Source organism: Oncorhynchus clarkii, chromosome 1, assembly GCF_045791955.1.
Source record: "Oncorhynchus clarkii lewisi isolate Uvic-CL-2024 chromosome 1, UVic_Ocla_1.0, whole genome shotgun sequence".
Lineage (NCBI taxonomy): Eukaryota > Metazoa > Chordata > Actinopteri > Salmoniformes > Salmonidae > Oncorhynchus > Oncorhynchus clarkii.
The window spans coordinates 3,881,349-3,904,692 of record NC_092147.1 but is presented as its reverse complement, the minus strand read 5'-3'; the positions used below and the strand labels follow the sequence as shown (position 1 = coordinate 3,904,692).

The following is a 23,344-nucleotide window of genomic DNA, read 5'->3' as shown; positions in this document are numbered from 1 at the left end:
ACAATTATCTGTAAGGTCCCTCATCTCTGTATCTCACACATACATTTATCTGTAAGGTCCCTCATCTCTGTACCCCACACATACAATTATCTGTAAGGTCCCTCATCTCTGTACCCCACACATACAATTATCTGTAAGGTCCCTCATCTCTGTACCCCACACATACATTTATCTGTAAGGTCCCTCATCTCTGTACCCCACACATACATTTATCTGTAAGGTCCCTCATCTCTGTACCCCACACATACAATTATCTGTAAGGTCCCTCATCTCTGTACCCCACACATACAATTATCTGTAAGGTCCCTCATCTCTGTACCCCACACATACATTTATCTGTAAGGTCCCTCATCTCTGTACCCCACACATACAATTATCTGTAAGGTCCCTCATCTCTGTACCCCCACACATACAATTATCTGTAAGGTCCCTCATCTCTGTACCCCACACATACAATTATCTGTAAGGTCCCTCATCTCTGTACCCCACACATACAATTATCTGTAAGGTCCCTCATCTCTCTACCCCACACATACAATTATCTGTAAGGTCCCTCATCTCTGTATCCCACACATACAATTATCTGTAAGGTCCCTCATCTCTGTACCCCACACATACAATTATCTGTAAGGTCCCTCATCTCTGTACCCCACACATACAATTATCTGTAAGGTCCCTCATCTCTCTACCCCACACATACAATTATCTGTAAGGTCCCTCATCTCTGTATCCCACACATACAATTATCTGTAAGGTCCCTCATCTCTGTATCCCACACATACAATTATCTGTAAGGTCCCTCATCTCTGTACCCTACACATACATTTATCTGTAAGGTCCCTCATCTCTGTACCCCACACATACAATTATCTGTAAGGTCCCTCATCTCTGTACCCCCACACATACAATTATCTGTAAGGTCCCTCATCTCTCTACCTCACACATACATTTATCTGTAAGGTCCCTCATCTCTGTACCCCCACACATACAATTATCTGTAAGGTCCCTCATCTCTGTACTCCCACACATACAATTATCTGTAAGGTCCCTCATCTCTGTACCCCCACACATACAATTATCTGTAAGGTCCCTCATCTCTGTATCCCACACATACAATTATCTGTAAGGTCCCTCATCTCTGTACCCCACACATACAATTATCTGTAAGGTCCCTCATCTCTGTACCCCCACACATACAATTATCTGTAAGGTCCCTCATCTCTGTATCCCACACATACAATTATCTGTAAGGTCCCTCATCTCTGTACCCCACACATACAATTATCTGTAAGGTCCCTCATCTCTGTATCCCACACATACAATTATCTGTAAGGTCCCTCATCTCTGTATCCCACACATACATTTATCTGTAAGGTCCCTCATCTCTGTACCCCACACATACATTTATCTGTAAGGTCCCTCATCTCTGTACCCCCACACATACAATTATCTGTAAGGTCCCTCATCTCTGTACCCCACACATACAATTATCTGTAAGGTCCCTCATCTCTGTATCCCACACATACAATTATCTGTAAGGTCCCTCATCTCTGTACCCCACACATACAATTATCTGTAAGGTCCCTCATCTCTGTACCCCACACATACAATTATCTGTAAGGTCCCTCATCTCTGTACCCCACACATACAATTATCTGTAAGGTCCCTCATCTCTGTACCCCACACATACAATTATCTGTAAGGTCCCTCATCTCTGTACCCCACACATACAATTATCTGTAAGGTCCCTCATCTCTGTATCCCACACATACAATTATCTGTAAGGTCCCTCATCTCTGTATCTCACACATACATTTATCTGTAAGGTCCCTCATCTCTGTACCCCACACATACAATTATCTGTAAGGTCCCTCATCTCTGTACCCCACACATACAATTATCTGTAAGGTCCCTCATCTCTGTATCCCACACATACAATTATCTGTAAGGTCCCTCATCTCTGTATCCCACACATACATTTATCTGTAAGGTCCCTCATCTCTGTACCCCACACATACAATTATCTGTAAGGTCCCTCATCTCTGTACCCCACACATACAATTATCTGTAAGGTCCCTCATCTCTGTACCCCACACATACAATTATCTGTAAGGTCCCTCATCTCTGTACCCCACACATACAATTATCTGTAAGGTCCCTCATCTCTGTACCCCACACATACAATTATCTGTAAGGTCCCTCATCTCTGTATCCCACACATACAATTATCTGTAAGGTCCCTCATCTCTGTATCCCACACATACATTTATCTGTAAGGTCCCTCATCTCTGTATCCCACACATACAATTATCTGTAAGGTCCCTCATCTCTGTATCCCACACATACATTTATCTGTAAGGTCCCTCATCTCTGTATCCCACACATACATTTATCTGTAAGGTCCCTCATCTCTGTACCCCACACATACATTTATCTGTAAGGTCCCTCATCTCTGTATCCCACACATACATTTATCTGTAAGGTCCCTCATCCCTGTACCCCACACATACAATTATCTGTAAGGTCCCTCATCTCTGTACCCCACACATACAATTATCTGTAAGGTCCCTCATCTCTGTACCCCACACATACATTTATCTGTAAGGTCCCTCATCTCTGTATCCCACACATACATTTATCTGTAAGGTCCCTCATCTCTGTATCCCACACATACAATTATCTGTAAGGTCCCTCATCTCTGTATCCCACACATACATTTATCTGTAAGGTCCCTCATCTCTGTATCCCACACATACATTTATCTGTAAGGTCCCTCATCTCTGTACCCCACACATACATTTATCTGTAAGGTCCCTCATCTCTGTATCCCACACATACAATTATCTGTAAGGTCCCTCATCTCTGTACCCCACACATACATTTATCTGTAAGGTCCCTCATCTCTGTAAGGTCCCTCATCTCTCTACCTCACACATACAATTATCTGTAAGGTCCCTCATCTCTGTACCCCACACATACAATTATCTGTAAGGTCCCTCATCTCTGTACCCCACACATACAATTATCTGTAAGGTCCCTCATCTCTGTACCCCACACATACAATTATCTGTAAGGTCCCTCATCTCTCTACCCCACACATACAATTATCTGTAAGGTCCCTCATCTCTGTACCCCACACATACATTTATCTGTAAGGTCCCTCATCTCTGTACCCCACACATACAATTATCTGTAAGGTCCCTCATCTCTCTACCCCACACATACAATTATCTGTAAGGTCCCTCATCTCTGTATCCCACACATACAATTATCTGTAAGGTCCCTCATCTCTGTATCCCACACATACAATTATCTGTAAGGTCCCTCATCTCTGTACCCCACACATACAATTATCTGTAAGGTCCCTCATCTCTGTACCCCACACATACAATTATCTGTAAGGTCCCTCATCTCTGTACCCCACACATACAATTATCTGTAAGGTCCCTCATCTCTCTACCCCACACATACAATTATCTGTAAGGTCCCTCATCTCTGTATCCCACACATACAATTATCTGTAAGGTCCCTCATCTCTGTACCCCCACACATACAATTATCTGTAAGGTCCCTCATCTCTGTATCCCACACATACAATTATCTGTAAGGTCCCTCATCTCTGTACCCCACACATACAATTATCTGTAAGGTCCCTCATCTCTGTACCCCCACACATACAATTATCTGTAAGGTCCCTCATCTCTGTATCCCACACATACAATTATCTGTAAGGTCCCTCATCTCTGTACCCCACACATACAATTATCTGTAAGGTCCCTCATCTCTGTATCCCACACATACAATTATCTGTAAGGTCCCTCATCTCTGTATCCCACACATACATTTATCTGTAAGGTCCCTCATCTCTGTACCCCACACATACATTTATCTGTAAGGTCCCTCATCTCTGTACCCCCACACATACAATTATCTGTAAGGTCCCTCATCTCTGTACCCCACACATACAATTATCTGTAAGGTCCCTCATCTCTGTATCCCACACATACAATTATCTGTAAGGTCCCTCATCTCTGTACCCCACACATACAATTATCTGTAAGGTCCCTCATCTCTGTACCCCACACATACAATTATCTGTAAGGTCCCTCATCTCTGTACCCCACACATACAATTATCTGTAAGGTCCCTCATCTCTGTACCCCACACATACAATTATCTGTAAGGTCCCTCATCTCTGTACCCCACACATACAATTATCTGTAAGGTCCCTCATCTCTGTATCCCACACATACAATTATCTGTAAGGTCCCTCATCTCTGTATCTCACACATACATTTATCTGTAAGGTCCCTCATCTCTGTACCCCACACATACAATTATCTGTAAGGTCCCTCATCTCTGTACCCCACACATACAATTATCTGTAAGGTCCCTCATCTCTGTACCCCACACATACAATTATCTGTAAGGTCCCTCATCTCTGTACCCCACACATACAATTATCTGTAAGGTCCCTCATCTCTGTACCCCACACATACATTTATCTGTAAGGTCCCTCATCTCTGTATCCCACACATACAATTATCTGTAAGGTCCCTCATCTCTGTATCCCACACATACATTTATCTGTAAGGTCCCTCATCTCTGTACCCCACACATACAATTATCTGTAAGGTCCCTCATCTCTGTACCCCACACATACAATTATCTGTAAGGTCCCTCATCTCTGTACCCCACACATACAATTATCTGTAAGGTCCCTCATCTCTGTACCCCACACATACAATTATCTGTAAGGTCCCTCATCTCTGTACCCCACACATACAATTATCTGTAAGGTCCCTCATCTCTGTACCCCACACATACAATTATCTGTAAGGTCCCTCATCTCTGTACCTCACACATACAATTATCTGTAAGGTCCCTCATCTCTGTATCCCACACATACATTTATCTGTAAGGTCCCTCATCTCTGTACCCCACACATACATTTATCTGTAAGGTCCCTCATCTCTGTATCCCACACATACAATTATCTGTAAGGTCCCTCATCTCTGTACCCCACACATACAATTATCTGTAAGGTCCCTCATCTCTGTACCCCACACATACAATTATCTGTAAGGTCCCTCATCTCTGTATCCCACACATACAATTATCTGTAAGGTCCCTCATCTCTGTACCCCACACATACATTTATCTGTAAGGTCCCTCAGTCCAGCAGTGAATTTCAAACATGGATTCAACCACAAAGGGATATTCAATGTCAGCTTTGTTTTTTATATTTGCCCATCGACCAATAGGTGCTCTTCTTTTGTGAGGCCTTGGAAAACCTCCCTGGTCTTTGTGGTTGAATCTGTGTTTGAAGTTCACTGCTCGACTGAGGGACCTTACAGATAATTGTATGTGTGGGGTACAGAGATGAGGTAGTCATTCAAAAATCATGATAAACACTATTATTGCACACAGAGTCAGTCCATGCAACTTATTATGTGACTTGTTAAGCACATTTTGACTCCTGAACTTATTTAGGCTTGACATAACAAAGGGGTTGAGTACTTAATGACTCAAGACATTTCAACTTTCCATTTTTTATTATTTTGTAAAATAAAAAAAATAAAAAAACATAATTCCACTTTGACATTATGGGGTATTGTGTGTAGATCAGTTACAACATCTTAATTTAATCTATTTTAAATTCAGGCTGTAACACAACAAAATGTGGGAAAAAGTCAAGGGGTGTGAATACTTTCTGAAGGCAGTATATATAATCTCTGTTTTAACTCCTGATGTCTCACTCCTTGCCTTTTATACCCTGTGGAAGATGTACAAAGTGACAGTGGCTATAGTTTCACTGTTAGACCTGCAGAACACTGGCTGTCGGTTGTTGAAAGTGGTAGTGGAGAAAGAGCTGATGCAGGTGAACTAGACTGAGTGGCTATGTGGAAGTAGAATTGCAAAACTCCTCTTAACTTTCCCCAAATTCTCCAGTTTTCTAGAAATCCTGTTTTAGAAGATTATTGGAATAAGCAAAACAATAAAATACATTGGAATCCTTCAACCAGGATTTCTGGAAAACCTGCAAATTCGAGGAAAGTTAGATTTTTGCAGCCTTATGTGTGAGGCAAGCTTTTCTGCTGCATGTAAATGTGAGCGTTCAGCTTTCCGTCAGTCTCCGTCAACTTAAGGTGTGGGGCCTAAAACTGAGCTTGAATGCTAATCTCCCAGAAGAAACACCCTAATGGAATGAACTGCGACGGCTGTCATGTTGTCGGTGAGAAACTTACACTAGAGATGGGCGCGATACAGCAAGACACAACATTGGAACAATTCTGTGACTACTACTACAAGTTTGTTGTAATTTAACATGCATTGCTGCACGACAGTGTTTGTTCCTAAAGTGTGTTTTGTAGCTGTGAATGCAGCCTGCCTACCAGGTTCTCTTGACACGAGCCTGTTTATCTTCCCACAGGTTGGGTTGCTCCGCAAGCAGCTAAATGAGGTCCAGACAGGGAAGCAAGAGCTGGTCGTTAAATATGAGGAACAACTGCAGCGTGTCAAAGATGAGGTACGTTAGTGAGCGCTTTAGTGCAACGCAAAGACGGTGGCGGTCTGTCCGTTAGTCTGTCTACCTATCTGTCGGTCAGTATGTCTACCCATCTGTCAGTCTGTCTGTCAGTCTGTCCGTCAGTCTGTCTACCTATCTGTCAGTCTGTCCGTCAGTCTGTCTACCTATCTGTCAGTCTGTCTGCCTATCTGTCAGTCTGTCCGTCAGTCTGTCTACCTATCTTTCAGTCTGTCTGCCTATCTGTCAGTCTGTCCGTCAGTCTGTCAACCTATCTGTCTGTCCGTCAGTCTGTCTACCTATCTGTCTGTCCGTCTGTCTACCTGTCTGTCAACCTATCTGTCAGTCTGTCCGTCAGTCTGTCTGTCTGTCCGTCAGTCTGTCAACCTATCTGTCTGTCCGTCAGTCTGTCAACCTATCTGTCTGTCCGTCTGTCTACCTATCTTTCAGTCTGTCTGCCTATCTGTCAGTCTGTTCGTCAGTCTGTCCGTCAGTCTGTCAACCTATCTGTCTGTCCGTCAGTCTGTCAACCTATCTGTCTGTCCGTCAGTCTGTCTACCCATCTGTCAGTCTGTCTGTCAGTCTGTCCGTCAGTCTGTCTACCTATCTGTCAGTCTGTCCGTCAGTCTGTCTACCTATCTGTCTGTCCGTCTGTCTACCTGTCTGTCAACCTATCTGTCAGTCTGTCTGTCAGTCTGTCCGTCAGTCTGTCAACCTATCTGTCTGTCCGTCAGTCTGTCAACCTATCTGTCTGTCCGTCAGTCTGTCAACCTATCTGTCTGTCCGTCAGTCTGTCTACCCATCTGTCAGTCTGTCTGTCAGTCTGTCCGTCAGTCTGTCTACCTATCTGTCAGTCTGTCCGTCAGTCTGTCTACCTATCTGTCTGTCCGTCTGTCTACCTGTCTGTCAACCTATCTGTAAGTCTGTCCGTCAGTCTGTCTGTCTGTCCGTCAGTCTGTCAACCTATCTGTCTGTCCGTCAGTCTGTCAACCTATCTGTCTGTCCGTCAGTCTGTCTACCTATCTGTCTGTCCGTCTGTCTACCTATTTGTCAGTATGTCCGTCAGTCTGTCCGTCTGTCTGTCCGTCTACCTATCTGTCAGTCTGTCCGTCAGTCTGTCTGTCCGTATGTCTACCTATCTGTCAGTCTGTCCATCAGTCTGTCCATCAGTCTGTCCATCAGTCTGTCTGTCTGTCTGTCTGTCTGTCTGCCTATCTGTCAGTCTGTATGTCTACCTATCTGTCAGTCTGCCTATCTGTCAGTCTGTATGTCTACCTATCTGTCAGTCTGTCCATCAATCTGTCTGTCTGTCTGTCTGTCTGTCTGTCTGTCTGTCTGTCCATCAGTCTGTCTGTCTGTCTGTCTGTCTGTCTGTCTGTCTGTATGTCTGTCTGTCTGTCTGTCTGTCTATCTGTCCATCTGTCTTTACTCTAGATTAGAGAACCAATAATAGTCATTTTCCGTATGCTCAAGGTGCTTACATAGTAGGGGTGAAACCCAGTCTAGTCCAATGTGTACAGAGAGCTGCATGAATCAAGCCACACCATTCCCATGTCTCCTCTCTCTCTCCCTCACTCCCTCCAGTTGTCTAAGCTAAAGCACAGCTACCAGAAGCTTCAGAGTAAACAGCTGAAGGAGTCTCGTGAAGGAGCCAAGAGCCGAGAGGAGGACCGGACAGAGGTGACCCGCCTCAATGGAAAGATAGAGGTACGGCCTGGTTCTTTTCTCAGAAGCTATGGACCAGTGTTCTCGGTGCTCCTGGACATGTACAGTATGTAGACATTTTGTCAGAGAAGGAGTGATCATCAGTTTGACCTTTTCAAAGATCCTAATGAATAACATTATATTGGACAAGAAGGACCTGATCCTAGATCAGCGCTACTTTGAGGTGCATATTGCTGTTCCCTAGCTGTGTGTTCATCCCTGACCTCTGTGTTGTGTTCATCCCTGACCTCTGTGTTGTGTTCATCCCTGACCTCTGTGTTGTTATTGACCCCTGACCTCCGTGTTGTGTTCATCAGGAGTTCCGTCAGAGGTCAGCGGAGTGGGAGAACCAGAGGATGCAGTACCAGAAGCAGGTGTCGTCCTTGGAGACCCAGAGGAAGGGTCTGGCAGAGCAGTTCACTAATATGAAGGTAACTTAGCAACCAGGGACTTTACGATTTACTATATGTTGTGTTGTACAGATAGTTTTACATCACAATTTACAGGGTCGTGACCTTGAAGCTGATTCCCCTCTAATCTTCTATCATCACCTGTCTCATCGAGAGATTTACTTTTATTCTGCATATTTGAACACTGAAGACTACTGTTGACATTAGAATTTAGGAGCCTTAAGACTTTATAGGAAAATTACCCCCCACTTTCAAAATATCCTGAAATGAGCTATCTGCTGTACCTCCTCCTCCAGTCCCAGGGTGCAGCGTGGCTACAGGACCCAGGAGGAGGGCGTGCCGGGCAGGCAGATCTGCAGAGGCTGAGGGGTCAGTTGGAGAGGGCCCAGGATACACTGCACTCCCAGGAACTGGAGCTGGAACGACTCAGACACCTCCAGGAGCAGCTGAGGGGAGAGCCCAGGAGGGGACAGCATGTAGGAGACTGGAGGGAGGGAGGGAGGGGGAACCCGGCGCCTGTTGGCAGACCTGAGACGGACCGTTTTCTTGAAATAGACAGTCAGTGCCAGCCAGGTGCAGGTCTCTGTGATTGATGTTGTAACACAGTTGATGTTACAGTCAGGAACAGACGACGAGGTGAGACAGTGGTGTGAAATGCACTGTTGTTGTAAACCAAAGATGCTGCAGATTGGTGTGAATGAAAAATAACATGGTATTAGACCATAACTTATAGACTGGTTCATAGACCTGCTTATAGACTGGTTCATAGACCTGCTTATAGACTGCCTTATAGACTGATTCATAGACCTGCTTATAGACTGATTCATAGACCTGCTTATAGACTGCCTTATAGACTGGTTCATAGACCTGCTTATAGACTGGCTTATAGACTGATTCATAGACTGGCTTATAGACTGGCTTATAGACTGGCTTATAGACTGCCTTATAGACTGGTTCATAGACCTGCTTATAGACTGGCTTATAGACTGATTCAGAAACCTGCTTATAGACTGGCTTATAGACTGATTCATAGACTGGCTTATAGACTGGCTTATAGACTGATTCATAAACCTGCTTATAGACTGGCTTATAGACTGATTCATAGACTGGCTTATAGACTGGCTTATAGACTGGCTTATAGACTGTGGGTTTGGTGTTGTAGACTGGTTCATAGACTGACTTATAGACAGTGGGTTTGGTGTTGTAGACTGGTTCATAGACTGGCTTATAGACAGTGGGTTTGGTGTTGTAGACTGGTTCTTAGACTGGCTTATAGACTGTGGGTTTAGTGTTGTAGACTGGTTAATAGACTGGCAAATAGACAGTGGGTTTGGTGTTGTAGACTGGTTCATAGACTGGCTTATAGACTATGGGTTTAGTGTTGTAGACTGGTTCATAGACTGGCGTATAGACTGATTCATAGACTGGCTTATAGACTGGCTTATAGACTGGCTTATAGACTGTAGGTTTGGTGTTGTAGACTGGTTCATAGACTGGCGTATAGACTGATTCATAGACCTGCTTATAGACTGGCTTATAGACTGTAGGTTTGGTGTTGTAGACTGGCTTATTGACTGTATGTTTGGTGTTGTAAACTGGTTCATAGACTGGCGTATAGACTGATTAATAGACCTGCTTATAGACTGGCTTATAGACTGTTGGTTTGGTGTTGTAGACCGGTTCATAGACTGGCTTATAGACAGTGGGTTTGGTGTTGTAGACTGGTTCATAGACCTGCTTATAGACTGGCTTATAGACTGTAGGTTTGGTGTTGTAGACTGGTTCATAGACCTGCTTATAGACTGGCTTATAGACTGTGGGTTTGGTGTTATAGACTGGTTCATAGACTGGTACATAGACTGTAGGTTTGGTGTTGTAGACTGGTTCATAGACTAGCTTATAGACTGTGGGTTTGGTGTTGTAGACTGGTTCATCGACTGGCTTATAGACTGTGGGTTTGGTGTTGTAGACTGATTCATAGACTGGCTTATAGACAGTGGGTTTGGTGTTGTAGACTGGTTCATAGACTGGCTTATATACAGTGGGTTCGGGGTTATAGACTGGTTCATCGACTGGCTTATAGACTGATTCATAAACCTGCTTATAGACTGGCTTATAGACTGTGGGTTTGGTGTTGTAGACTGGCTTATAGACTGGCTTATAGACTGATTCATAGACCTGTTCATAGACTGGCTTATAGACCGTGGGTTTTGTTGTTATAGCCTGATTCATAGACTGTGGGTTTTGGTGTTGTAGACTGGTTCATAGACTGGCTTATAGACAGTGGGTTTGGTGTTGTAGACTGATTCATAGACTGTGGGTTTTGTTGTTGTAGACTGGTTCATAGACTGACTTATAGACAGTGGGTTTGGTGTTATAGACTGGCATAGACTGTGGGTTTGGTGATATAGACTGATTCATAGACAGTGGGTTTGTTGTTGTAGACTGATTCATAGACTGACTTATAGACAGTGGGTTTTGTTGTTGTAGACTGATTCATAGTCGGTGGGTTTGTTGTTGTAGACTGATTCATAGACGGTGGGTTCACTCTGCTCCCCCCTGCAGGTGCTGACAGAGGAGAAGGAGGGGCAGAAGCAACAGTTCTGTAATGACCTGTCCAAGCTGACCAGGGCCCTGCAGGCTAAAGAAGAAGTCATCCAGTCTCTAGAGGAGTGTCTAGGAGCCCAGGGGAGAGGTGGCTCAGGACTACAGCTCCTCAGACAGGACCTAGAGAAGACTACCACCAAGCTACACTCTGCCCAGGCCTGTGAGGTCCACCTGAAGACTGAACTGGCCAGACTCAGAGACAGGTGATCTGACTGACTGACTGGTTGACTGTGACTAAATGACTGACTGGTTGGTTGACTGACTGACTGGTTGGTTGACTGACTGGCTGGTTGGTTGACTGGCTGGTTGGTTGACTGGCTGGCTGGTTGGTTGACTGTCTGACTGGTTGGTTGACTGACTGGCTTGTTGGTTGACTGTCTGACTGGTTGTCTGGTTAACTGTATGACTAAATTGTTGACTGGCTGACTGACTGACCGACTGACTGACTGTCTGATTGGCTGACTGTCTGATTGGCTGACTGTCTGACTGTCTGATTGGCTGACTGATTGACTGGTTGGCTGACTGTCTGATTGGCTGACTGTCTGATTGGCTGACTGGTTGACTGACTGTCTGATTGGCTGACTGTCTGATTGGCTGACTGATTGACTGATTGGCTGACTGTCTGATTGGCTGACTGTCTGATTGGCTGACTGTCTGACTGGCTGACTGATTGACTGGTTGGCTGACTGTCTGATTGGCTGACTGGTTGGCTGACTGTCTGATTGGCTGACTGGCTGACTGATTGGCTTGTTGGTTGACTGTCTGACTGGTTGTCTGGTTAACTGTATGACTAAATTGTTGACTGACTGACTGTCTGATTGGCTGACTGTCTGATTGGCTGACTGGCTGACTGACTGGTTGGCTGACTGTCTGATTGGCTGACTGTCTGATTGGCTGACTGACTGTCTGACTGTCTGATTGGCTGACTGATTGACTGTGCCATGTCACACTGTCTCCCACTTCATGTTTAAATTGTCTGAATAAAGTCTAGGAGCATCACATGTGAATTGAGTTCATTTAACAACAACAACGAGATGTTGTCTTTCATTTTACAGTTGTGTTGAATTAATTGTGTTAAGGTTGAAAAGTTTACATAACGAATTGTGAAAGAATATTTCAACTAAGCGTTGTTGAATTGTGGGTCCTCTGTTTTATCGTGTAGTCAATCTGCATCCATCTGTGTCACAGTTTGGTTGATGAAGGAACAAAATCTGCTTTGTCGTCATACTGCAGCCCGGTATCAGTTTATATGCATCACAATTTGATGTTTTTACAACAACAACAAAAACCTATGTGCCCATAGTGAAACCTGTCTTCTCTCCTCAGACTGGAGACTATGAGCAGACAGAGAGGAGAGTTGGTCACGAGAGAAACGGAGCTAAAGCATATCAAGGAAGAGAGGAGTCGCTCTGTGACTGAGGTGAAACGGGTAAGTGGCAGTGACCAGGGTCCCACAGTAAGTGGCAGTGACCAGGGTCCCACAGTAAGTGGCAGTGACCAGGGTCCCACAGTAAGTGGCAGTGACCAGGGTCCCACAGTAAGTGGCAGTGACCAGGGTCCCACAGTAAGTGGCAGTGACCAGGGTCCCACAGTAAGTGGCAGTGACCAGGGTCCCACAGTAAGTGGCAGTGACCAGGGTCCCACAGTAAGTGGCAGTGACCAGGGTCCCACAGTAAGTGGCAGTGACCAGGGTCCCACAGTAAGTGGCAGTGACCAGGGTCCCACAGTAAGTGGCAGTGACCAGGGTCCCACAGTAAGTGGCATGGACCAGGGTCCCACAGTAAGTGGCAGTGACCAGGGTCCCACAGTAAGTGGCAGTGACCAGGGTCCCACAGTAAGTGGCAGTGACCAGGGTCCCACAGTAAGTGGCAGTGACCAGGGTCCCACAGTAAGTGGCATGGACCAGGGTCCCACAGTAAGTGGCATGGACCAGGGTCCCACAGTGGGGTCAGAGGAGTCGCTCTGTAACTGAGGTGAAACAGGTAATGCGTACACTACATGACTTTCAAAATACTAACATCGCTGAGCCTCTCACATGAAACTTTCCTGTAGTTTGTTTGTCTTGCCAACGTAGTGGTGCGTATACTGCATGATGTAGCAGAGACTGAGGGTCACACACTACAAGATTCTTCACTTTGGTCGGGAGGATTCTCCATGTTAACCTTAACCCTCCTGACCATCCAGACACCTCCTGACCATCCAGACACCTCCTAACCCTCCTGACCATCCAGACACCTCCTAACCAACCAGACACCTCCTAACCCTCACACACTACAAGATTCTTCACTTTGGTCGGGAGGATTCTCCATGTTCACCTTAACCCTCCTGACCATCCAGACACCTCCTGACCATCCAGACACCTCCTAACCCTCCTGACCAACCAGACACCTCCTAACCCTCCTGACCATCCAGACACCTCCTAACCATCCAGACACCTCCTAACCCTCCTGACCATCCAGACACCTCCTAACCATCCAGACACCTCCTAACCCTCCTGACCATCCAGACACCTTCTAACCCTCCTAACCATCCAGACACCTCCTAACCCTCCTGACCAACCAGACACCTCCTAACCCTCCTGACCATCCAGACACCTCCTAACCCTCCTGACCAACCAGACACCTCCTAACCCTCCTGACCAACCAGACACCTCCTAACCCTCACACACTACAAGATTCTTCACTTTGGTCGGGAGCATTCTCCATGCCACCACGCTGTCTCTCTAAAACAATGATGTGATTACATTGTTAACGTAGCTACAACGAGCTGTGATAAAAAGCAGCCTCATAAATGTTTTCAGTCAGACATTCACTCTTTGCCATACGGAGTGTAAATATCTAGTCCCAATACATTTTTGAATTGAGTAACATTGCTTGTGAACTTCAGAGTTGTGACGATTTGACTCTTTGGTTTTTAAAGACGAGTACAAACGCATACCAGTAGTAGTCCTGGCTCCTGCTCCAGAGTCTACACCTTCTGGGAGTCGTGATACAACGTCATCATCGCAATGGCTGATAGCTGTTCTCAACACTTGTCGTTGTACATCGCACACTACAAGAGCATTCCATTGTTCCGTGCTGAAGCTCCACCGGACAAACTCAACCCTGTTCCGTGCTGAAGCCCGTCCAGACAAACTCAACCCTGTTCCGTGCTGAAGCCCGACCAGACAAACTCAACCCTGTTCCGTGCTGAAGCTCCACCGGACAAACTCAACCCTGTTCCGTGCTGAAGCTCCACCGGACAAACTCAACCCTGTTCCGTGCTGAAGTCCGTCCAGACAAACTCAACCCTGTTCCGTGCTGAAGCCCGTCCAGACAAACTCAACCCTGTTCCGTGCTGAAGCCCGACAAGACAAACTCAACCCTGTTCCGTGCTGAAGCCCGACCAGACAAACTCAACCCTGTTCTGTGCTGAAGCCCGACCAGACAAACTCAACCCTGTTCCGTGCTGAAGCCCGACCAGACAAACTCAACCCTGTTCTGTGCTGAAGCCCGACCAGACAAACTCAACCCTGTTCTGTGCTGAAGCCCGACCAGACAAACTCAACCCTGTTCTGTGCTGAAGCCCGACCAGACAAACTCAACCCTGTTCCGTGCTGAAGCCCGACCAGACAAACTCAACCCTGTTCCGTGCTGAAGGTCCACCAGACAAACTCAACCCTGTTCCGCGCTGAAGCCCGTCCAGACAGGAGTATTAAAACATATTTACCTGTACTTAGCCTCTGTCGAAGCTTTTAATAACATTATCTTAAGTCACGATTCGTCCAGTTGTAGCATGCGGCGGTCGTTTTCAGTGGTTGGCCAATAGATGGGAAATACCAGGATGTTTAATGAGCACATAACGACAGGACAGTCCTATTTACATTCCGTTCTCTTATAGCTGCGTGAGGAGCTGGCGAGGGCGGAGCAGACGCGCTGCTGGGAGGTGGAGGGCATGAGGAAGGAGGTGTCCCAGATGACCAATGAACTGCACCAGCGTGACATCACCATCGCCACCCTCAGTGGCTCCGCCTCCAGCGTGGAGCGCCAGCTAAGTGGCGAGGTGGAGAGGGCAGAGCGCCGGGCGGCTGAGCTCAAGGTGAGGTCCACCAGGGTGAAAGGAGTCTTAAAGGAAAGATTGTATACAATTACAAAAAATAATATCACTCCTCTTAAACGGTCTACCAAGGGGGAGCTGCCTGAGCTGAGGATGATGTTAAAGAGTTTTAGTATAGCCAATTGGAATTTGTTGTCTGTATATTTGATCATTTCATTAAGGATACCATCAACACCACAGGCCTTTTTGGGTTGGAGGGTTTTTATTTTGTCCTGTTCAAGGTTAATTGGAGAATCCAGTGGGTTCTGGTCGTCTTTAATAGTGGATTCTAAGATTTGTATTTGATCATGTAAATGTTTTTGCTATTTATTCTTTGTTATAGAGCCAAAAAGATTGGAGAAGTGGTTTACCCATACATCTTTATTTTGGATAGATAATTGTTCATGTTGTTGTTTGTTTAGTGTTTTCCAATTTTCCCAGAAGTGGTTAGAGTCTATGGATTCTTCAATTACATTGAGCTGATTTCTGACGTGCTGTTCCTTCTTTTTCCGTAGTGTATTTCTGTATTGTTTTAGTGATTCACCATAGTGAAGGCGTAGACTCAGGTTTTCCGGTCTTTATGTTTTTGGTTGGATTTTTGCATTCTTCATCAAACCATTTGTCATTGTTGTTCATTTTCTTCGGTTTTCTATTTGAGATTTTTAGATTTGATAGGGAAGCTGAGAGGTCAAATATACTGTTAGATTTTCTACTGCCAAGTTTACACCTTCACTATTGCAGTGGAACGTTTTACCCAGGAAATTGTCTAGAAGGGATTGAATTTGTTGTTGCCTAATTGTTTTTTGGTAGGTTTCCAAACTGCATTCCTTCCATCTATAGCATTTCTTAATGTTACTCAGTTCCTTTGGCTTTGATGCCTCGTGATTGGGTATTGCTCTGTTCAAGTAGACTGTGATTTTGCTGTCATCTGATAGGGGTGTCAGTGGGCTGACTGTGAACGCTCTGAGAGACTCTGGGTTGAGGTCAGTGATAAAGTAGTCTACAGTACTACTGCCAAGAGATGAGCTACTCAATATTGGGAAGGTGTTCCTAGTGGTTGGTACTGTATGCTCAGTGTATATAGTAGTCTCTTGTTCTATGGACCAATGCTTTTGTGTCCAGGCTTTTGCCGTTTCCACAGGTGCCTGTGGATAGAAATCCACTTGTTTTTTTTTTGCCAATTTGAACCGCTCACTTGTGGATTTTATAATGTCATATGTTTTACCCCCAACACCTCTTTCCATCAATTTGTATAGCAGACCCTCATGCCAAATTGAGTCAAAAGCTTTTTTTAAATCTCTCTTTCTTTCCATTTCGCTTTCCACACAGACCAGCTCCTTCGCCTGTCACTCATGGAACTCATTTGTTGTTGCTCGACCAAGAGACTACTTGCGGTCATTCTGCATGGTCAATGCAGCACATGCAACAATCCACAGGCGTTGTATAATATTAGTTTGTCTTTTATTACATCTGCAAACAGCTAGTTTGTCTTTTCTTAGCAAGTTTTAGCTAAATCGTGTTAGCCGTTAATGCTAATCGCTAGTTAGCTGGCTAGCTAGCTAATTTATTTATTTATTTCACCTTTATTTAACCAGGTAGGCAAGTTGAGAACAAGTTCTCATTTACAACTGCGACCTGGCCAAGATAAAGCAAAGCAGTTCGACACATACAATAACACAGAGTTACACATGGAGTACAACAAACATACAGTCAATAATACAGTAGAAAAATAAGTCTATATACAATGTGAGCAAATGAGGTGAGATAAGGGAGGTAAAGGCAAAAAAAGGCCATGGTGGCAAAGTAAATACAATATAGCAAGTAAAACACTGGAATGGTAGATTTGCAGTGGAAGAATGTGCAAAGTAGAGATAGAAATAATGGAGTGCAAAGGAGCAAAATAAATAAATACAGTAGGGGAAGAGGTAGCTGTTTGGGCTAAATTATAGATGGGCTATGTACAGGTGCAGTAATCTGTGAGCTAATGAATGTATTGAGTTAGCTAAATCATGTTAGCCACTAATGCTAATCTCAAGTTAGCTGGCTAGCTAGCTAATAAATGTACTAGAGTTAGAAAGCTAGCTAATACAGCTTTGCCCGTATCGTGCAGGCACGTGGCAGTGTGAAAATGATTTCAAACGAGTGCCAGGAAATGGATGGAAATGCAGGAAATAATTTGAGGTTGAAGTTGAATTGAACAGTGTAAACCAATCAGAATAGAGAAAGACCCATTTGAAAATCACTTAGAATATATGTGTTGCTAACCTGAGGTAATACACTACTCATAAATCACACTTAGAAATGTTAGTAAAAAATGTTTTATTTTTTAAATACCATCCAAAATATGAAGAATTAAAATACTGTGATATGATATTTTGGCCATATCGCCAAGCCCTACTTATACCAGTGGCTCTGTTACTCTATCACATCCAGGTGACTCAGGTGCAGCTGGAAACTCTGAAGATTGAGAACCAACATCTGAATGATCTGCTGGAGAGAGTGGAGTCGAGGTCAACTATGGTCTGGACTGATTTATACTTGTCCAAATCTACTGTATATGTCCCCTTTAGTCTTAGTGTATCTTTCATTATCTTTCAATATCTTTCTTTCCCTCTTTTTTTCAATCTCTCTCCTTCACCCCCCCCCCCCCCCCCTACAGAAAGGGGACCCCTGCCTGGCCTCTCTGAGAGAGAGCTATGTATCGTCTCTGAGTAGCTTGGAGCAGGAGAACAGGCAGATGAGACAGGAGTTGGCGGAGGTGAGAGCTCGTCTGGAGGCCTCTACACAAACCTGGCAGGACAAGCTAGACAGATCCCTGCTACACAACCAGTCCAGGGCCGGTCCACGACAAACACAAGATGGGTAGGCTACAGTAGACAGACAAAACACAGACACTGCAGTCTCACTCAGGTCACACAAAGCCTGGCGAATTATGCTTTGTGTTCTCTGCTAATGTTTAGTGAATCTCAGTGTTGTTCCTGCTGTAGGAGTGAAGAGGAACTGCAACAGAGACACAGAGAGGAGATCTTAGCCATGGAGACCAGGATGCAGGAGAACACCTCGCACTACGAAGAGGAGATCCAGCGTCTCCTCCAACAGCTAGAGGCCCTCTCCTCCTCCTCCCCTCACAGACACCACGTACAGACCCTGGACCACAGGCCCGTCTCAGCCTCCTCTTCCTCCTCCTCCTCCTCGTCCTGTAGAGAAAGCAGACTAGCCCGGGGGACAGCCTCAACCCTCGTCTGTGTTCCTAATGGACCTGCACCTCTACCTGTCTCTGCACCTGGTGGAGCTGAGGGCCAGTTGTCCAATTCAGAGGAGGCTCTACACCTGCAGGCCAGTCAAGACATACTGAACATGGTGAGGCTACATGTCAGTGACGATTTAGATACACTCACTCTGCCAGACTCATGTGGTTACTATATACAGCTGCTCTGTTAAAAAACATGTTAGTCATTTAGCAGACACTCTTATCCAGAGACACTTACAGACTTCCTCGGTGAAGCTGCTGTAAGAAAAGACAAGTGCAGTTGTTAAGCGACTAGGAGACTAATGTTAAGCGACTAGGAGACTAATGTTAAGCGACTAGGAGACTAATGTTAAGCGACTAGGAGACTAATGTTAAGCGACTAGGAGACTAATGTTGAGCGACTAGGAGACTAACGTTGAGCGACTAGGAGACTAACGTTGAGCGACTAGGAGACTAACGTTGAGCGACTAGGAGACTAACGTTGAGCGACTAGGAGACTAACGTTGAGCGACTAGGAGACTAACGTTAAGCGACTAGGAGACTAACGTTAAGCGACTAGGAGACTAACGTTGAGCGACTAGGAGACTAACGTTGTTAGCGAATGGAGACTAACGTTGAGCGACTAGGAGACTAATGTTGAGCGACTAGGAGACTAATGTTAAGCGACTAGGAGACTAATGTTAAGCGACTAGGAGACTAATGTTAAGCGACTAGGAGACTAATGTTAAGCGACTAGGAGACTAATGTTAAGCGACTAGGAGACTAATGTTAAGCGACTAGGAGACTAATGTTAAGCGACTAGGAGACTAATGTTGAGCGACTAGGAGACTAACGTTGAGCGACTAGGAGACTAACGTTGAGCGACTAGGAGACTAACGTTGAGCGACTAGGAGACTAACGTTGAGCGACTAGGAGACTAACGTTGAGCGACTAGGAGACTAACGTTGAGCGACTAGGAGACTAACGTTAAGCGACTAGGAGACTAATGTTAAGCGACTAGGAGACTAACGTTGAGCGACTAGGAGACTAACGTTAAGCGACTAGGAGACTAACGTTAAGCGACTAGGAGACTAACGTTGAGCGACTAGGAGACTAACGTTGAGCGACTAGGAGACTAACGTTGAGCGAATGGAGACTAACGTTGAGCGACTATGAGGCTAGCGTTGAGCGACTAGGAGGCTAGCGTTGAGCGACTAGGAGGCTAGCGTTGAGCGACTAGGAGACTAGCGTTGAGCGACTAGGAGGCTAGCGTTGAGCGACTAGGAGGCTAGCGTTGAGCGACTAGGAGGCTAGCGTTGAGCGACTAGGAGGCTAGCGTTGAGCGACTAGGAGGCTAGCGTTGAGCGACTAGGAGGCTAGCGTTGAGCGACTAGGCGACTATAATTATTTCAGCATAAGGCCTTTCTGGGGACCAGTCTCCTTTTCAGTCTTCAGTTAGTACGGCAATATAATACTGTGTCTAGGGTTTCAAATCACTAACTTTCTCCAAATTCACAGAATTCCCAGTTGGAGGATTTCCTGTTTATTCCCTCCAGATTCCTGGAATCTTCCAGCCGTGATTTCAAATTATTATTATTATTTTTTTAAATGGTAATTTGAGGAAAGTTAGCGGAATTGCGCAACCTTATAGTGTCTAATACCTCCTGTTCTCCAGGAGCGCTGTGTGGCTTCCCCTGCTGGCTCGGTGGCTTCCCGGTACCTGGAGGAGGAGAACCTGCGCTCCCAGGAGCTGCTCCAGAGACTAGATGCTCACATCCAGGGCATGAGACAGGACAATGTCAGGACTGTTTCTAAATACCTGGGCCATCCAGACACCTCCCAACCTTAACCTTCCTGACCATCCAGACACCTCCCAACCTTAACCTTCCTGACCATCCAGACACCTCCCAACCTTAACCTTCCTGACCATCCAGACGCCTCCCAACCTTAACCCTCCTGACCATCCAGACACCTCCCAACCTTAACCCTCCTCACCATCCAGACACCTCCCAACCTTAACCCTCCTGACCATCCACACACCTCCCAACCTTAACCTTCCTGACCATCCAGACACCTCCCAAACTTAACCTTCCTGACCATCCAGACGCCTCCCAACCTTAACCCTCGTGACCATCCAGACACCTCCCAACCTTAACCCTCCTCACCATCCAGACACCTCCCAACCTTAACCCTCCTGACCATCCAGACACCTCCCAACCTTAACCTTCCTGACCATCCAGACACCTCCCAACCTTAACCTTCCTGACCATCCAGACGCCTCCCAACCTTAACCCTCCTGACCATCCAGACACCTCCCAACCTTAACCCTCCTGACCATCCAGACACCTCCAAACCTTAACCCTCCTGACCAACCAGACACCTCCTAACCTTAACCCTCCTGACCATCCAGACACCTCCTAACCTTAACCCTCCTGACCAACCAGACACCTCCTGACCATCCAGACACCTCCCAACTTTAACCCTCCTGACACCTCCTAACCCTCCTGACCATCCAGACACCTCCCAACCTTAACCCTCCTGACACCTCCTAACCCTCCTGACCACCCAGACACCTCCCAACCCTCATGACCATCCAGACACCTCCTAACCTTAACCCTCCTGACCAACCAGACACCTCCTAACCCTCCTGACCATCCAGACACCTCCCAACCCTAACCCTCCTGACCATCCAGACACCTCCCAACCTTAACCCTCCTGACCATCCAGACACCTCCCAACCTTAACCCTCCTGACCATCCAGACACCTCCCAACCTTAACCCTCCTGACCATCCAGACACCTCCTAACCCTCCTGACCATCCAGACACCTCCTAACCTTAACCCTCCTGACCATCCAGACACCTCCTAACCTTAACCCTCCTGACCAACCAGACACCTCCTAACCTAACCCTCCTGACCAACCAGACACCTCCTAACCCCCCTGACCATCCAGACACCTCCTAACCCTCCTGACCATCCAGACACCTCCTAACCTTAACCCTCCTGACCAACCAGACACCTCCTAACCCTCCTGACCATCCAGACACCTCCTGACCATCCAGACACCTCCTAACCCTCCTGACCAACCAGACACCTCCTAACCTAACCCTCCTGACCAACCAGACACCTCCTAACCTTATCCCTCCTGACCATCCAGACTCCTCCTAACCTACCTGACCATCCAGACACCTCCTAACCCTCCTGACCATCCAGACACCTCCTAACCCTCCTGACCATCCAGACACCTCCTAACCCTCCTGACCATCCAGACACCTCCTAACCATCCTGACCATCCAGACTCCTCCTAACCCTCCTGACCATCCAGACATCTCCTAACCTTAACCCTCCTGACCATCCAGACACCTCCTAACCATCCTGACCATCCAGACTCCTCCTAACCTTAACCCTCATGACCAACCAGACACCTCCTAACCCTCCTGACCATCCAGACACCTCCTAACCCTCCTGACCATCCAGACTCCTCCTGACCTTAACCCTCCTGACCATCCAGACACCTCCTAACCATCCTGACCATCCAGACTCCTCCTAACCTTAACCCTCATGACCAACCAGACACCTCCTAACCCTCCTGACCATCCAGACTCCTCCAAACCCTCCTGACCATCCAGACACCTCCTAACCTTAACCCTCCTGACCATCCAGACACCTCCTAACCATCCTGACCATCCAGACTCCTCCTAACCTTAACCCTCATGACCAACCAGACACCTCCTAACCCTCCTGACCATCCAGACACCTCCTGACCATCCAGACTCCTCCTAACCTTAACCCTCCTGACCATCCAGACACCTCCTAACCATCCTGACCATCCAGACTCCTCCTAACCTTAACCCTCATGACCAACCAGACACCTCCTAACCCTCCTGACCATCCAGACACCTCCTAACCATCCTGACCATCCAGACTCCTCCTAACCTTAACCCTCATGACCAACCAGACACCTCCTAACCCTCCTGACCAACCAGACACCTCCTAACCCTCCTGACCATCCAGACTCCTCCTAACCTTCCTGACCATCCAGACACCTCCTAACACTCCTGTTCATCCAGACTCCTCCTGACCTTAACCCTCCTGACCATCCAGACACCTCCTAACCCTCCTGTCCATCCAGACTCCTCCTGACCGTAACCTTAACTGAAAATAGCTGACCAGACAGACAGCTCACCTCTGGAGTCGTCACCAGATATGTGCCACTGACCGACCGTACTGACCGACCGACCACCAGGTTTCTCTAGTTCTAGGAGTATTAGTGAGGCAGTTCTCTGGCTTTGTGTGTCTCTACAGACGGACCTGTTGGACCGACCGACCCACCAACCCACCCACCAGAGTCCAGGTTTCTCTAGTTCTAGGAGTATTAGTGAGGCAGTTCTCTGGCTTTGTGTGTCTCTACAGACGGACCTGTTGGAACGATACACTGTAAATGTGACCGGTGACAGTTTGTTGGAGAGTTCACGTGTGTGATTTAGTCCAGGGTAGTTTAGGTGTGTCTCTGAACCCACTGACTGAAATCTACAGTGTCGTCGTGTGAGTTAGCGCCTCTGTAAAGCACTTTACAAACGTACTGTATTGCTAAGCCGAGGTAGTGGTGCTTAGATTCGTCCTTGACAATCTCCTTCCTTATGTACCCGTTTCAACGTCTGTTTTTCTGGATGTGGAATGTGTTTTTATTGACAGTTTGCCTCCTGTGATATCATCCATATAAACCCAAGATGGAATGTAACTATGTTTGTAAACATAGAAATATATATATATTTTTTTTTAAATATTCAAAACC

At 46.2% G+C, this 23,344-nt stretch overlaps 1 protein-coding gene across 2 annotated transcripts in view; it reads left to right on the top strand.

Annotated features, from left to right (window-relative positions):
• LOC139414692 (centrosomal protein 63) overlaps positions 1-20,534 on the top strand; it is a 29,692-nt gene extending 9,158 nt beyond the window's left edge. Inside the window, exons 4-15 of one of the 2 annotated variants that reach the window (XM_071162430.1) lie at positions 5,786-5,881; positions 6,434-6,529; positions 8,111-8,233; positions 8,548-8,661; positions 8,937-9,116; positions 11,206-11,450; positions 12,574-12,676; positions 15,127-15,324; positions 17,755-17,841; positions 17,981-18,183; positions 18,309-18,681; positions 20,226-20,534. In XM_071162430.1, the coding sequence (XP_071018531.1) occupies positions 5,786-5,881; positions 6,434-6,529; positions 8,111-8,233; positions 8,548-8,661; positions 8,937-9,116; positions 11,206-11,450; positions 12,574-12,676; positions 15,127-15,324; positions 17,755-17,841; positions 17,981-18,183; positions 18,309-18,681; positions 20,226-20,399 (1,992 nt within the window). In that variant the 3' untranslated portion in view covers positions 20,400-20,534. The remainder of the gene's footprint in view (positions 1-5,785; positions 5,882-6,433; positions 6,530-8,110; positions 8,234-8,547; positions 8,662-8,936; positions 9,117-11,205; positions 11,451-12,573; positions 12,677-15,126; positions 15,325-17,754; positions 17,842-17,980; positions 18,184-18,308; positions 18,682-20,225) is intronic. The other variant, XM_071162431.1, reaches the window with a different exon arrangement.
• Positions 20,535-23,344: the final 2,810 nt, after the last annotated feature.